This window comes from Salmo trutta, chromosome 20, assembly GCF_901001165.1.
Source record: "Salmo trutta chromosome 20, fSalTru1.1, whole genome shotgun sequence".
Classification (NCBI taxonomy): domain Eukaryota; kingdom Metazoa; phylum Chordata; class Actinopteri; order Salmoniformes; family Salmonidae; genus Salmo; species Salmo trutta.
This window is the reverse complement of record NC_042976.1, coordinates 31,828,655-31,843,237: the sequence shown is the minus strand read 5'-3', so window position 1 is coordinate 31,843,237 and position 14,583 is coordinate 31,828,655. Positions and strand designations below refer to the sequence as shown.

Here is a 14,583-nt window from a genome sequence, read left to right as displayed (position 1 = left end):
ACCTATTGTAAGTCGGGAGTATTTGGGACCGTGTTTGAGTGAGTTGCTATGTGGTCACGCAGGTGCCCGAGAGCTGTGACTGCACCGAGGGCTAACCTATTGTGTGTTGTCTCTTCGTGTGCAGGTATGTCTTTTATTTTGTTCCGAATATGTATATAATTTTAACTGTATTGTATAGTGTGCTGATGGGCACTGAATGTATGTATGCAGTTCCCGCTCTTTTGCCGGACCTTCAGCTAGCAAGGTGCCCGAGAGCTGTGACTGCACCGAGGGCTAACATATTGTGTGTTGTCTCTTCGTGTGCAGGACCAATAAACATGATTCAACCATCATAATTCCAGTTGTGGCAGTGTCCTGATTAAAAGTACACAACGCAGAACGAACCACGCTACACAAGCCTAAGGTTGTTTGTTGTTGTGAGAGCCATGGTCTGATAAGCTGAGAGATTTCCAGTGGGTCTCTTTGATCCCTCTGTGTCACTCTCCAGAGAGATGGAGATAAGAGCACATCATACTGTTACTTTATTACATCCTTAGTGCTGAGTGACTAGTGCTTTTTGATGTCGGTTCGGTTTTGGTTCGATTATTCAAAAATAATCACGGTTTTCGATTTTGGTTTCGATTATTTGGGTTGAATGCTGTATTATTTGATGACTTTATTATTTCATTCCAAGTCATCATCTCATCTTTAATGGCGCTACTGCCTATGCTGTCTGACAAAATCACTATTTGGTAGTTCTTCAAAATAAATAAGGCAAACTTGTAATTAATTACATGTTAAGTCATTTAGCAGACACACTTATCCAGAGTGACTAGGTTAAGTGTCCTGCTCAAGGGAACATAAACTGATTTTTCACCTAGTCACCTTGGGAATTTGAACCAACGACTTTTCGGTTACTGGTCTAACGCTCTTAACCACTAGGCTACCTGCCACTGAATGCCGACTATCAATCACTTAGATCATGCATTTTCAGGTAGAGATACCTTGCGAAGCAACAGCTGCTCTCTATATCCCCTTACGATCGTGCATTATGCTCAACACATATCACTTCAAACACACCAACAGTGTTTTGCATTTTGGTACACAAGAATTACATTATTTTCCAATGAAACGCTGTGTTTGCCTAGCAGCATTGCGTTGCAGAGGCAGTTGCAGTGCGTTTGGTGTGGTGAATATGTTGGATTTATCGAACGTATGCGTCAAACGTAGATGGCTTGACAGAAATGGTAGCAGAAGGTGAATGTTGAACTTTTGTTGCATACATATCCAGATGATGCTGCATACTATTTTTTGCGCAATGACGCTGTCGGTGTGGCAGACGAAAAAGAAACACAGACCGGACAAGTAGATGCCCAATGAATTGTGGTCATTGTAGTTAATTACAACGTTTTATGCGCTAAACTATGTGGAATATTGGCCTGTTGGAAACTACAACTCCCTACTACATCGCACAGTTATGGCTGGATCTGATCGATCTCCAGAGAAACTGTGAAATGAGCGCATTGAGCTCACAGATAAAAACGAATGAAATGGAATTCAAATAATTTAACTGATGTTGGTCAATTAGTTGTTTAAAAACCAAACAATAACTGAAATTTTGGTTAACTGCCAGCACTATACATCTGTTACTGTATACTGTTACTTTATTACATCATATTGTTACTTTATTACATCATACTGTTACTTTATTACATCATACCGTTACTTTATTATATCATACTGTTACTATATTACATCATACTGCTACTTTATTATATCATACTGTTACTTTATTACACACAGACAGAGCGCATTGGGGATCTCAGGCAACAGATTACATTTATGTTGGTCTTTAAAGCACTTCCCATCATGTAAGCCGACTGAGACTGATAGTTTGAACAGAGCTTTTATTTGTGTATGCACCATACATTAGATAAACATGCAGGTGAGACACGCAGCAGGCTAGTGTGTGTGTGTAGTTCTTTGGGAACTATCAGTGTCTCAGCTGTTCAACACAGTATACACAGCTGCAACCTGATATCCACACTCCACACCCCTTCAGTCCCGCTACACACCATGGGTAAACAAAATTCCACTAGACATACTGTCTATATACAGAGGCTGACTTAGCTTTCCCACAGAGTGTGTGTGTGTATGTGTGTATGTGTTTGTGATCAGATCAACTAACCTGATACCTTGGGAGAATCTCCATTACATTTCCTTGATTTGTGCGTCATCTCACCTCCTTTTCAAAACACATTGGACAAGAAGGTCCCTCTGACCTTTTCATCCAATGGGTATTGAGGAGGCGAGGAAAGAGGAGTCAGAGGATGCGGAGAATCTAGGAAACACAACTGAGATTCTCCCCTGGAGAACTCAACATTTACATTTACATTTAAGTAATTTAGCAGACGCTCTTATCCAGAGCGACTTACAAATTGGTGCATTCACCTTATGATATCCAGTGGAACAACCACTTTACAATAGTACATCTATATCTTTTTGGGGGGGGGGTTAGAAGGATTACTTTATCCTATCCCAGGTATTCCTTAAAGAGGTGGGGTTTCAGGTGTCTCCGGAAGGTGGTGATTGACTCCTCTGTCCTGGCGTCAACCTCTGGGGCCCTGGGCCTGAAGACGATGAGAATGAGGAAGGGAATGCCTTCATCTACCTGCTATGACAGCGTGAGATATGCCAGTGATAAGTCTGCAAGTCCAGATCTTCGATGAAACAGATGCTAGAAAAGTGGAATGCATAGTGAGAAGGGGCAGCATTTAATGTTCCAGCCGTGTCCAGTAGGTGGAGTAAAAGCAACCATAAAACGTTCCTACTTTTACCACTTACCCAATCACAGACACGTGCCATTACTGCATGCTACAGTGTTATTGCATTTTATGAGCAATCTTTCTACCTGTGACAATGTGGCTTTGTGCCAACATTGCACAGTCAGAACATGTCATTCTCAGCAAGTGCAACTCAATGGTAAATACCTGTAGTACACTGAAAATAATGTTTGCTAGATGTGTTTATTCTAGCCTTTTCTTAGTATTTCTGGATCTATTTGTATATATTCAAGTCGACTGCCAGTCAGTGATCACCATGCTGTAAGTAAAACACCTGACTTCACCTGGAAGATTGTTGTCCAGTGTATGTCCCTTGGCTGTCAGACACATTACTTTATTCATCACACTACCTATTTAAGTAATGACTTTACAATTGCAAGCAGGTTTGTGCAGTGATACCAAGTGAGACCGAATGTATGCAGAATAACAAAGAGTCCAGAATAGAACAATAGATATTTTCTATTATATTGTATATATCAATTTATATTCTATTCTAGTCTGAGTGTCTTGTTCCCATCAGAGCTGTATGGTGCCCTTGTGACTGACAACTATATTAAAATACATCACTCGGCCTTGTCTGACGTCAGGTCGACACCATCTGGTGGAGCTCTCGTTGCACCAAATGGGATGAGATGAGACCTCAGCAGCTCAAACATTCACATGACGCTTCAATTAATCCACATTGATTAAATGTAGGCTATTTTCTGCCGAATATGAAAATATTGACAATTCATCAACAGAATGACTTGCGGTTCTCGGGAAGTTGAATCGAACATCCCTGAAGAGAGCGGTTAACGCACGGACCGGGTTTTGTTCTTTGTTGTGGTCACAGAGTTTCTACACCCATAGGCGCAACATCGCGAGACTTCCAGGAACGCTTGCGAAACAGACCAAACGGACTACGCCGAGGTTTGGGGGTTTTGAAGTCAATGAGAGAAGTAAAAAAATATTCCTTAGTTGTTAATCTTCTCAAAATCTAATAACACAACCTAAATTCAAGGCAATGTATTAAGTCGTTTAATATGTTATTACTTCAATCTCGTGAAAGTGACAAACTGATCGATTTTAATTTTCTTCAAAAACTACTTTATATCGAAGAAGTGCCGTTGATTTGATGGCGTGCACATGCGCAGTTCTGCAGGAGACGACCGACCCGATTGAGGTGTTTCTACGCGTGAGTTTAGCGAGCCAACGTCGCCATGACATCGCCTACAATTGTGATCGGGGATTTCTATTGGAGAAGCAGTTGTAGCCTATCTTCATACTGTACTGTCTTCGTTATGGGTGATCGGCATTGTAGCAGCCAGTGAGCGCTTCCGCATTGACAATCGGTGAGCTGTCATTGCGGGAGAATGAATAACGCGAAATGTAGCATATTAAATCAGATACCAAGGAGACGAAAGCGGATTATACAATGTGTCTATGTGGTGGGGTTCATGGTAAGTGCAACATAACCTTTGTTGAAGATGTGGCTACTTTTGAGAACGTTTGGTATTGCTGTCATTCTTTCATTTCTTTCCTAAAAGGTTATAGAACAGCAGTACTCGCTGTGGACACAACCTTACTGTTGAGGCAAATGATTGGTGATGACATCAGTTTATTGATCTGTTGGCTGTAGTCAATTTTAGAGAGGCTACATCAGGACATTAGGGGCTTTAGGCTATGTCAAATATTATTCTGGTTTAGGCGGCTCCTTGCTCCATCATGGCATATGAGAACCTGACCTGCAGGCTACCACAAAATACATCAGATGTATTAAACAGCCTACTCGATTGTTCTCCAGTCACTCAAATGCTGATCCAGCTATTTAGAAGAGGCGTGTTGAGCCCTGTCATAGCACTGTCAAAACAACCTGTCCAGCAGAATCCAGTCCTTGGAAATCTGAGTTCGCCTCGGAAGGACTTGTTATTCTGAGATGCTCAGGGTGTTCGCAAGAACATCACACTAACTCTGTAAAACTCAGTAGGATAAACATAAATATCCTGTTGTACAGGATTAGATTGATGTAATGTTTATTTAATCTGATGTGGATTGTGGACTGGACACACACTTAACATAATGTAAACTCACAGAACTCGAGTGACACAGATCATTTTGAAGACATATTGGGTGTATGCTAAACGTTTTCTGTGTGTAATGCAATCCAGATAAAATGAATGGAAGTGAATGCTACAGAACATCTCATGAACATTATCACCCAAAGAATATTCCCTTGTGAACGCTCTGATCCTCTCTCTCTTACACACACACACACACACACACTATTTATTTATTTAGTTTACATTTGAGTCAGCTAGCAGATGCTCTCATCCAGTGCAATTTACAGGAACAATTAGGGTGCCTTGCAGGAGCAATTAAGTGCCTTGCTCAAGGGCACACACACATGCCCTAACTCCCACACACCGTATGTTTGTGCCCAGTTTGAATACAGAAGTAGAGTTGAACTGAGGGAGAATTAAACAGTTAGTTTAATGGGTAGGGCAGTGAGACAGCAGGAGCTACAGTGTGACTTCAATCAAGTCTCTGGCAAGAGCATCTCTGGAGAGGGCCTCACAAATGCAGGTCAACAGGTTGGGAGAGTGTCTATTTCTCTCCTCAGGCCCTGAACTCTCTCTGTTGCACACCCACGAAACATCAGGCTCGAAAAAACTGGTATACCCTAGGTCTCTAGCTGATCTCTCTAACTCCAGCCACAGAGCAGCCCTGGAGATACCAGCCCATCCACAGAGAAGAAACTATCTCCAACAACACTGGTGGTTTGTCATGCAGTTGCTTCACTATGTTTGATTCAGTCATTGTCCTTTTGAATAAACCGGTTCCACAGAAGTAACAAATGAATCTCTAATGCCTCATTACCCTGCTGAATATAAGTTGCAGCGTTTGTGAACCCCACCCTTTATAAACAGTTTGAACTTTTTAAAGCAGACGGTTGCGTTGATGCATGCTGAATATTAGAAAGGGTGATTTGTCAGGTCGGTCACATTCACATTAACCCTTAATGTGACTGTGTTTACATTGGTGATTGATAGGTCCACCTCTGATCATTCAACTGCTTCCTGGATTTTTGTTTTGGTTATTGTTTGTTGACATGTCTATTTATTTTCTGTGACAATGTAGTTACTGTAGCTCAACAGTGTTTAAACTGAATGTACACCTACTGCGGTCACTCAAGTCTTTGGTGTCATTCATCATTTATTTTCTCTCTCTCCTCAACAGGACCTGTTTGGGGTAAGCATGATCATTCCCCTGCTGAGTCACCATGTCAAGGCCCTGGGTGCCAGCCCCACCGTGGCAGGCTTAGTAGGTAGGTGGGATAATGGTGATATAATACTGTAAATATGGAAGAGTTCACATCAGCGTCAAAGTTTGTAAGATGTTTTCATACAGTACATCAGACGTGGTGGTATAATTTAGCAGGAGCAGGCAAACCAATACATTGTAAAATTCCTTTTAATGCATTAAATATTGCCAAATATTGTATGGAACAAAATGAAGAAGACCTCTGAGGACATCAGGCATCTAAGGACAACAGATTAAGGAATGGCGTGTAGCGTAACGGTTTGAAATCACCAGCTGATGTGCTCAATCATATCTCTAATTTCATATAGCTGTGGGTGCTGATTGAGGTCACAGGGTCTGATAGTTTATGCAAAGCGCTATAGCGGCATGCATTGTAGACTAGCTGTAATCATAATGTGCCATAATCTGTACCTAATGCATTGATTCATGTTTCAGGCTCTACATATGGGATCCTACAACTCTTCTCTAGCACTATAGTTGTAAGTATTGACTTGGTGTTCTGAAGACAGGTATTTGGGTTGTAGTACTGTATGCCTTGTGCTATACCAGTGTGATGCTTACACACACACACACACACACACAACCCTACCATAAGACATCTCCTGACATGGTGTTTGTGTCATTTGTCAACATCTGAGGTTCTGATTGTACACCAGCAGTGGACTGGAGCTGGATGCTCCACCATGCCCTAACCACTAACACTCAATTAACATCCACACATTCCTCTGAATCCATGTCTCTTAACAAGGCTGACTTGTTACTGTACACTGAGTGAGGCCTTCTCTGAAGAGAGATCGAGATTCTCATACTTGAGTTGTGTAAGGCACTCCCCCCTCCCCCATGGTCTCCTGAAATTGGTTTAAATCTCAGGGGTCATGAGACAAATTAAAGGAGGAGAAGGAGTCATTTGTGGTCCCAGTGAACAGACAGGCAGGGAGGGATAGTGTGATGGAGGGAAGAGGGAACAGCCAGGCCTCTATGGTAATCCTCACAGGCCACATCCAGAACACAGCAAATTCAATTTACCCTGATTTCATTATATCGCCATTGTGTGTGTGTCTGTCCATTTCTACATGCACGCTATCTAGTCAAGTTTTGTGTTATGTGTTTGCGTGTGTAGGCCCACCTACGTGCGTGTGTGTGTGTGTGTGTGTGTGTGTCATTCATATATCAGTGTAATGAGAGACTGAGTGGAGGCGCCTGGGTTGCTTGGCCAAAAGGACCAGGCTGTGGAATTCCTCTGTTTGGGGTCACCTGACCACTCACACTCATGTCCTCGTGTTACGACCTCAGAGAGAGGGGCAGGCTCTCATTATCTCATACATATGTTGTTTGTTGGGCAGCCAGGCTGCATCTCAATAGTTTTAAGTGGATTCCTTTCCTCGTCTACCTGGGGCTTTGAAGGAAAGGAAGCCAGTACTAACCATTGAGATGAACACTGTATCCAGCAACATTGTGGAGATGTTTAATGCCTTGTGTTCTTATGTGAGAAAATACTACTCTTTCCTATATGCCACTTCCCGTGATGTGATGATGGTGGTTGTGATTGGCAGGGCAGCTGGAGTGACGTGGTGGGGAGGCGGTACTCTATGCTGACGTGTCTGCTGCTGAGTGCTCTGGGCTACGGCCTGCTGGGGATGTCCACCAGCATCGGTCTGTTTGTCCTGGCTAGGATCCCTGTGGGTGAGTCTGTCTGGGGCGAAACGTCCTGCTTCAGAGGCTTTGGCCTTGAAAGAGCTCTACCTTTTATGTGAATCTTAATCACATGTATGTTAAAACAAGAAAATACTTTGATGTTCCACGAAGGGTCAATTTGATTGCACCGTGATGTCCACTACCTACATAAATACATACAGACATAATTCATCAGTAACATTCTGTTGCACACAAATATAACAAAAATAGAAATGCAACCTGCAACAATTTCAAAGATTTTACTGAGTTACAGTTCATATAAGGAAATCAGTCAATTGAAATAAATAAATCTGGCCTTAATCTATTGATTTTACATGGCTGGGAATACAGATATGCATCTGTTGTTTACAGATGCCTTAAAAAAGAAGGTAGGGGCTTGTATCAGAAAACTAGTCAGTATCTGGTGTGACCACCATTTGCCTCATGCAGCCCGACACATCTCCTTCGCATAGAGTTGATCAGGCTGTTGATTGTGGCCTGTGGAATGTTGTCCCACTCCTCTTCAATGGCTGTGCGGAGTTACTGGATATTGGCAGGAACTTGAACATGCTGTCGTACACGTAGATCCAGAGCATCCCAAACATCCTCAATGGGTGACATGTCTGGTGAGTATGCAGGACATGGAAGAACTGGGACAGTTTCAGCTTCCAGGAATTGTGTACAGATCCTTATGACATGGGGCCGTGCATCATCATGCTGAAACATGAGGTGATGGTGGCAGATGAACGGCACAACAATGGGCCTCAGGATCTCGTCACCGTGTCTCTGTGCATTCTAATTGCCATCGATAAAATGCAATTGTGTCCATTGTCTGTAGCTAATGCCTACACATATCAAAACCCCACCGCCACCATGAGGCACTGTGTTCACAACATTGACATCCACAAACAACTTGCCCACACAACACCATACACGCTGTCTGCCATCTGCCCAGTACAGTTGAAACCGGGATTCATCTGTGAAGAGCACACTTCTCCAGGGTGCCAGTGGCCATCGAAGGTGAGCATTTTCTCACTTAAGTCGGTTACGACGCCAAACTGCAGTCAGGTCAAGACCCTGGTGAGGACGACAAGAAAGCAGATGAGCTTCCCTGAGACGGTTTCTGACAGTTTGTGCAATAAATTATTTTGTTGTGCAAACCCACAGTTTCATCAGCTGTCCTGGTGGCTGGTCTTAGACGATCCCGCTGGTAAAGAAGCTGGATGTGGAATTCCTGGGTTGGTGTGTTTACACGTGGTCTGTGGTTGTGAGGCCGGTTGGACATACTGCCAAATTCTCTTAAAACAACTTTGGAGGCGGCTTATGGTAGAGAAATTAACATAAAATATCTGGAAACAGCTCTGGTGGACATTCCTGCAGTCAGCATGCCAATTGCACACTCCCTCAAAACTTGGAGACATCTGTGGCATTGTGTTGTGTGACAAAACTGCCCATTTTAGAGTGGCCATTTATTGTCCCCAGCACAAGGTTCACCTGTGTAACGGTCATGCTGTTTATTCAGCTTCTTGATATGCCACACCTGTCAGGTGGATGGATTATCTTGGCAAAGGAGAAATGCTCACTAACAGGGAAGTAAACACATTTGTACACACAATTTGAGAGAAATAAGCATTTTGTGTATATGGCACATTTCTGGGATCTCTTATTTCAGCTCATGAAGTATGGGACCAACACTTTACATGTTGCATTTATATTTTTGTTCAGTATTTTTATCTGTGTTGTGTCCTTTCCCCCTCTCTCTGTCCTCCAGGGCTGTTCAAGCACTCCCTGTCTATCTGCCGGGCCCTGCTGTCTGACCTGGTGTCTGAGGCGGAGCGCCCCCTGGTGATGGGACACTTCAATGCTGCCTCCAGCGTGGGCTTCATCTTGGGACCCGTGGTGGGGGGATACCTTACAGAGCACGAGGGGGGCTTCTACACCTCCTCCTTCACCTGCGCCGCAATCTTCCTCCTCAACACAGGTGGATGGGGAGAGGGAAGATGAAGGGAGGGAGGGAGGGGCAAGGAGAGAGGGGAGGAGCAGGAGAGTAGGCAAAGGGGGTGTAAGGCAATTGTGTTGGTTTTCCCAATTCCCACCAATTCTAAATCACATCTTAATTCTAGGCACTTTGTGAATGTGAAAGGATGGGATAGGTGCAAGCAATATAGTGAAAATAAAATCAACGTTTATTGGTCACGTGCACAGTTTAGCAGATGTTATAGCGAGTGCAGAGAAATGCTTGTGTTACTATCTCCTGACAATGCAGTAAAATGTCAAACAAGTACACAAGCCAAACATTTTAAAACAAGAAATCAAGAAATATCGGAACGAATCCAATTAACAACCCAAATAGCACTGTATCGCTAATCCAAATGCAATCTATACGTATATACACCGGATTAATTTACACAAGATATACTAAGAATATGTACAGCAGTAGATATATTAGAATGAGCCATATCAAGAATCCAGTATATAAATATGTGGTGTGTATAAACAGGGTAACTAAAATGCAATGTACAGTAGTAGATGTTTTTTTATATTTATTTTTATTTCACCTTTATTTAACCAGGTAGGCCAGTTGAGAACAAGTTCTCATTTACAACTGCGACCTGGCCAAGATAAAGCAAAGCAGTGTGACAGACAAAAACAACAACACAGAGTTACACATAAACAAACGTAGAGTCAATAACACAATAGAAAAAATCTATAGAGGCAAATTAATTACAATTTAGCATTCACACTGGAGTGATAGATGTGCAGATGATATAGAGATACTGGGGTGCAGAAGAGCAAGAGGATAAATAGCAATATGGGGAAGAGGTAGTTGGGTGTGCTATTTACAGATTGGCTGTGTACAGTGATCAGTAAGCTGCTCTGACAGCTGATGCTTAAAGTTAGAGAGGGAGATAAGACTCCAGCTTCAGTGATTTTTGCATTAGAATGAGCTTTGTGAAGAATACAGTATGTAAATACACAGTGTGAAAAACGGTATAAAACAAATGGGAAGTGTCCAGTGTTTAATGTCTCTATAACATGGGACAGCAGTGTTGGCTGTGAGTGATTGTGTGTGTGTTGTTAGTATGGGAGTGTGTGTTAGTGAGTGTATATGTGAGTGCAGGAGAACTCATGTGTATGAGGTGTGTGATAGCTTGTGTGTGTGTTTTGTGTGAGTGAGTGTGCACCACCTGGCTCACCACCAGTCTGATGGCCTGGAGATAAAAGCTGTTTTTCAGTCTCTCAGTCCCGGCTTTGATGTGCCTGTAGTGTCTCTGCCCCCCCCCCCCCCCCCCCCCCCTCTTCCAGTCAGATAGAATCAGATATTATCATACAGCAAATACCTAGCCAGTCTATATGCTTTCTAACCTGGTGTTTGTCGTGTTCCATCCAGGTCTGGTTTGGCTGCTTCCCTGGAGCGATGCGCTAACCCCACAGGCCAATGCTAACTACAACAGCAACGCTAGTAAAGCCAGCTGCCACGTCAATGACAACCACGTCACCTCGACACAGCAAAACTCATCCCATGGCAACAACCACACTACAGCGTCGGGGGCAGCAGTCACAGGATCGGGGGCTCCAGAAACGAACCAGAGGGTCTGGAGCTGGGACCTGGACTGGGGGGAGGTGTCACTGCTCCAACCTGCCTGGCGTCAGCTCTCCTCAGTGGGCTCCAAGATCCGCACGGTGGCCTCCTCGGACATGTGGGACCTGTTCCTGGTGCGTCTGCTCATGGCCATCGCCATTATGCTTTACTACAGCAACTTTTCTCTGGCCATGGAGGAGCGCTTCATGCTGAAGCCCAAAGCCACAGGTTATCTAATTAGCTACAGCTCTACCCTGGGGGCCTTGGCCGGCTGCTTGGTGGGGCCCGTCACCAAACTGTACGGTAACGACATGCCGGCGCTGTTGCTACACTCTACAGTCCTTACGTGTTGCCTGATCCTGCTCTATGCCATGGCGCCCAGTGTCTGGCACGTGTTGTTAAGTTCCACTTTCTTCGCCATCTCCACAACCATCGGACGCACCTGCATCACCGACCTTGAGTTGCAGAAAGGGGGAGCTCACGCCAGTGGCACACTAATCGGGGCAGGGCAGTCGGTGACGGCGGTGGGTCGGGTGCTCGCCCCCCTGCTTTCGGGGCTGGCCCAGGAGTTTAGTCCCTGCGGGCCGCCGAGTCTGGGGGTGGGGCTGGCGTTAGCAGCCGTCGCCCTGCTGCTGGTAAGAGTGCCCAAATGGGACGGGAGAGGCAAGAGGAAAGAGGCCAAACTTGGTAAAACACACAGAGAGTGCGAGTGAATGAATGAGAGAGAGAAAGAGCACCGATGCGAAGCTACCATCCTCAGGAGATGTCTGGTCTAAAGACAGCACTGGAGACAGAACTGATGCAGATCTGTTGGGGACATGTCAGCGGGGTGTTTCGTTGTTTGTTTTGTAACTGTTGACGACGGAGCCACATCTCCGCTCTGCCGTTCTGTTGGTTTGGTCTCAAAGTGATGACATCACAGCACCCTGAAAGGTACCGGGTCATCATCAGCATTGCTGTTCCCGCCCTTCAGTACACCAAACAGGGTTAACCGTGAACAAACACCTAGGCCAGCAGCCCTCTGTAAAAGGAGTGAGGGGGTCAATGCTAAAATAGACTAGCATAGGTCATCATGTCAATGGCACATACAGTCGTGTTCATAAAGCCTAGGAATAGTAAACATTTTATATATGTCTCTTGTGAGAGACAATAATAACATAAAAAAACACAAAATATAAATATAATGTACTCCTGCTCTTCCTTTATAACCACTACAAATAGTCTAGGAATGCCTTGGGGGTTCTTTGTCCTGAAAAAGCACTTCATTTCCCAAAATGCTCTGTTTCTGACCTACCCTATGAGTGTGGGCAGCAGGTGAAGAACCTACTCTTACCTCTCTGGAGCCGAATTCCATTTTCTCTCCCTTCTCACCAAAGTGTGTACTCATTCACCCTCCCTTAAGGGTTGAGAATAATTAGATTGGTGTGAAAATGTTCACACCAATCCAATGCTTTTAAATCCATTGTGGGGGAGTGAATGAGTACACACTTCGGGGAAAAGGGTCAAGCACTGAATTGAGCAGTGAATTGATCTTGAGTAAGGGTAGTCCACAGCCACAAATCTAGGATAAGCTTACATTTCCTAAATTCTAACCCATGTGGGGGGAATACAATTATTTTTCAAAAAGTGTCTTAGATCAGTGTCTGTTGGTAACTTCAGCCTACTTCTTTTGTAACCACTGTTTACCCTGATTGCACTGCTTTTTAACAGGATCCTGTGGAACTAAGGTATCAGGACCTTTTCAATGGACGTTGGTATATATTATTTGCTTTTAATTTTAAACCCCATAGTCCATATTGATTTTATTCAAATGAATTGATTTATCAGAAAGTGGGCTTAATTATCAATCAAATAAAACATCTGAATTATTATTTTGATATGACGTTTTCCTCTTATTTTGAATGGGGTTGCCCTTACAATGGCCCAAATGCTACTGAATGTTATGAAGACAAAATAATTTTATTGAATGATAGATCAATCAAATCCAAGTATATCTAAACATGTGAATGTGCTTGATGAATGCAAACGGCAGTTCTATAACTTCAGTTTTGTTAAATGTTTTATTTAATGACGGATGACTGAATGTTCAAGTTTGTGAGATTTCTTTCTCCGACAAGGTGGTTTTAGCTCTGTTACTAATGACATCTCAATACGACTGAGGAAAATCCACACGAACGCCCCTCCAACTTGTAATTACTAGTGAGAAACTCGTCTATTGTCCCTGTGCTCCCACATGTTGAACTCTGACATATCCTACTAAGGAAATGACCTTGATAACAGCGGTTTCAGCAGTTAAATACAACAAGAACACATTATGTATTTGTTTTTTTAACACTAACATGTTTACGAGCATAATAGCTGTACTTTTAGTTTGTAGTTGACACGGCTTGTTTGCCATTAGCCGATCTGCATTCTTAATGAGTTTAAAGCAACTGAATGCACTCAACTCGTTGCTCCCGGTTTATAATTAGAATTTTTCGAGTTCCCACTTGTCATGAACGCAGCATAAGACTATGAACACTGCTCCATCTCTACCAAGACCACCATGATATATGGGCCTAAGGCTGAGACAATAAGAAGACAGTGGCAGAATAAATTCAACCACACCTTTGTTTCATCACAAAACCGGAGAACAACATCTGTCCGGTGGAGTCCACAAAGCACATTGCATGTAACAAATGACCTGCAGCATGGTCACTCAAGTTAATGTTTCTGACATTTTCAGACTAGCAACCTTTAATTTAGAACCACGGAGAGTAACGTTTACATTACATTTTAGTCATTTAGCAGACGCTCTTATCCAGAGCAACTTACAGTAGTGAATACATACATTCATTTCATTTCATGCATTTTTTTAAAAATTATTAAAATTACTTTTTTTGTACTGGCCCCCCGTGGGAATCGAACCCACAACCCTGGCGTTGCACACACCATGCCGGCGTTGCAAACACCATGCTTTACCAACTGAGCCACAGGGAACTTACTGTAAGTTGAAAAGAAAACAGGAGCTGCCTCCAATATTCCAACAGCATTTCAACATCTTCAAATCACCTATGCTTAGTCTAATACAGTGGCAACTAAAATATACCAAAAACTATTTAGTCCAATCAACGTAAGCTAAATATGATGTGGCTGTCCATGGTACAGATGTGTGTGTGTGGGTGGGTGTGTGTGTGTAAGTAGAAAAACTTGACTCACCCTACT

General features: G+C 43.3%; 1 protein-coding gene across 3 annotated transcripts; it reads left to right on the top strand.

The window, feature by feature from the left end:
- Window positions 1-3,629: 3,629 nt before the first annotated feature.
- LOC115155876 (major facilitator superfamily domain-containing protein 9-like) lies at window positions 3,630-13,254 on the top strand. 3 transcript variants are annotated; one of them, XM_029702879.1, is made up of 6 exons: window positions 3,630-3,996; window positions 6,039-6,126; window positions 6,558-6,601; window positions 7,676-7,805; window positions 9,568-9,777; window positions 11,188-13,254. In XM_029702879.1, the coding sequence occupies exons 1-6, from the start codon at window positions 3,937-3,939 to the stop codon at window positions 12,090-12,092; spliced, it is 1,437 nt and encodes a 478-aa protein (XP_029558739.1). In that variant the 5' UTR covers window positions 3,630-3,936; the 3' UTR covers window positions 12,093-13,254. The 3 variants fall into 3 exon arrangements, with proteins under 3 accessions (XP_029558739.1, XP_029558738.1, XP_029558740.1); XM_029702878.1 differs by having other exon boundaries at window positions 3,631-4,261; XM_029702880.1 differs by having other exon boundaries at window positions 3,633-3,760.
- Window positions 13,255-14,583: the final 1,329 nt, after the last annotated feature.

Excerpts from the sequence above, each read along its gene's own strand:
- LOC115155876 (XM_029702878.1), top strand. The coding sequence starts at position 4,175 with ATGAATAACGCGAAATGTAGCATATTAAATCAGATACCAAGGAGACGA. Across the intron at positions 6,602-7,675 it reads TCTTCTCTAGCACTATAGTT|GGCAGCTGGAGTGACGTGGT; the intron begins GTAAGTATTGAC and ends TGTGATTGGCAG. Across the intron at positions 9,778-11,187 it reads AATCTTCCTCCTCAACACAG|GTCTGGTTTGGCTGCTTCCC; the intron begins GTGGATGGGGAG and ends TGTTCCATCCAG.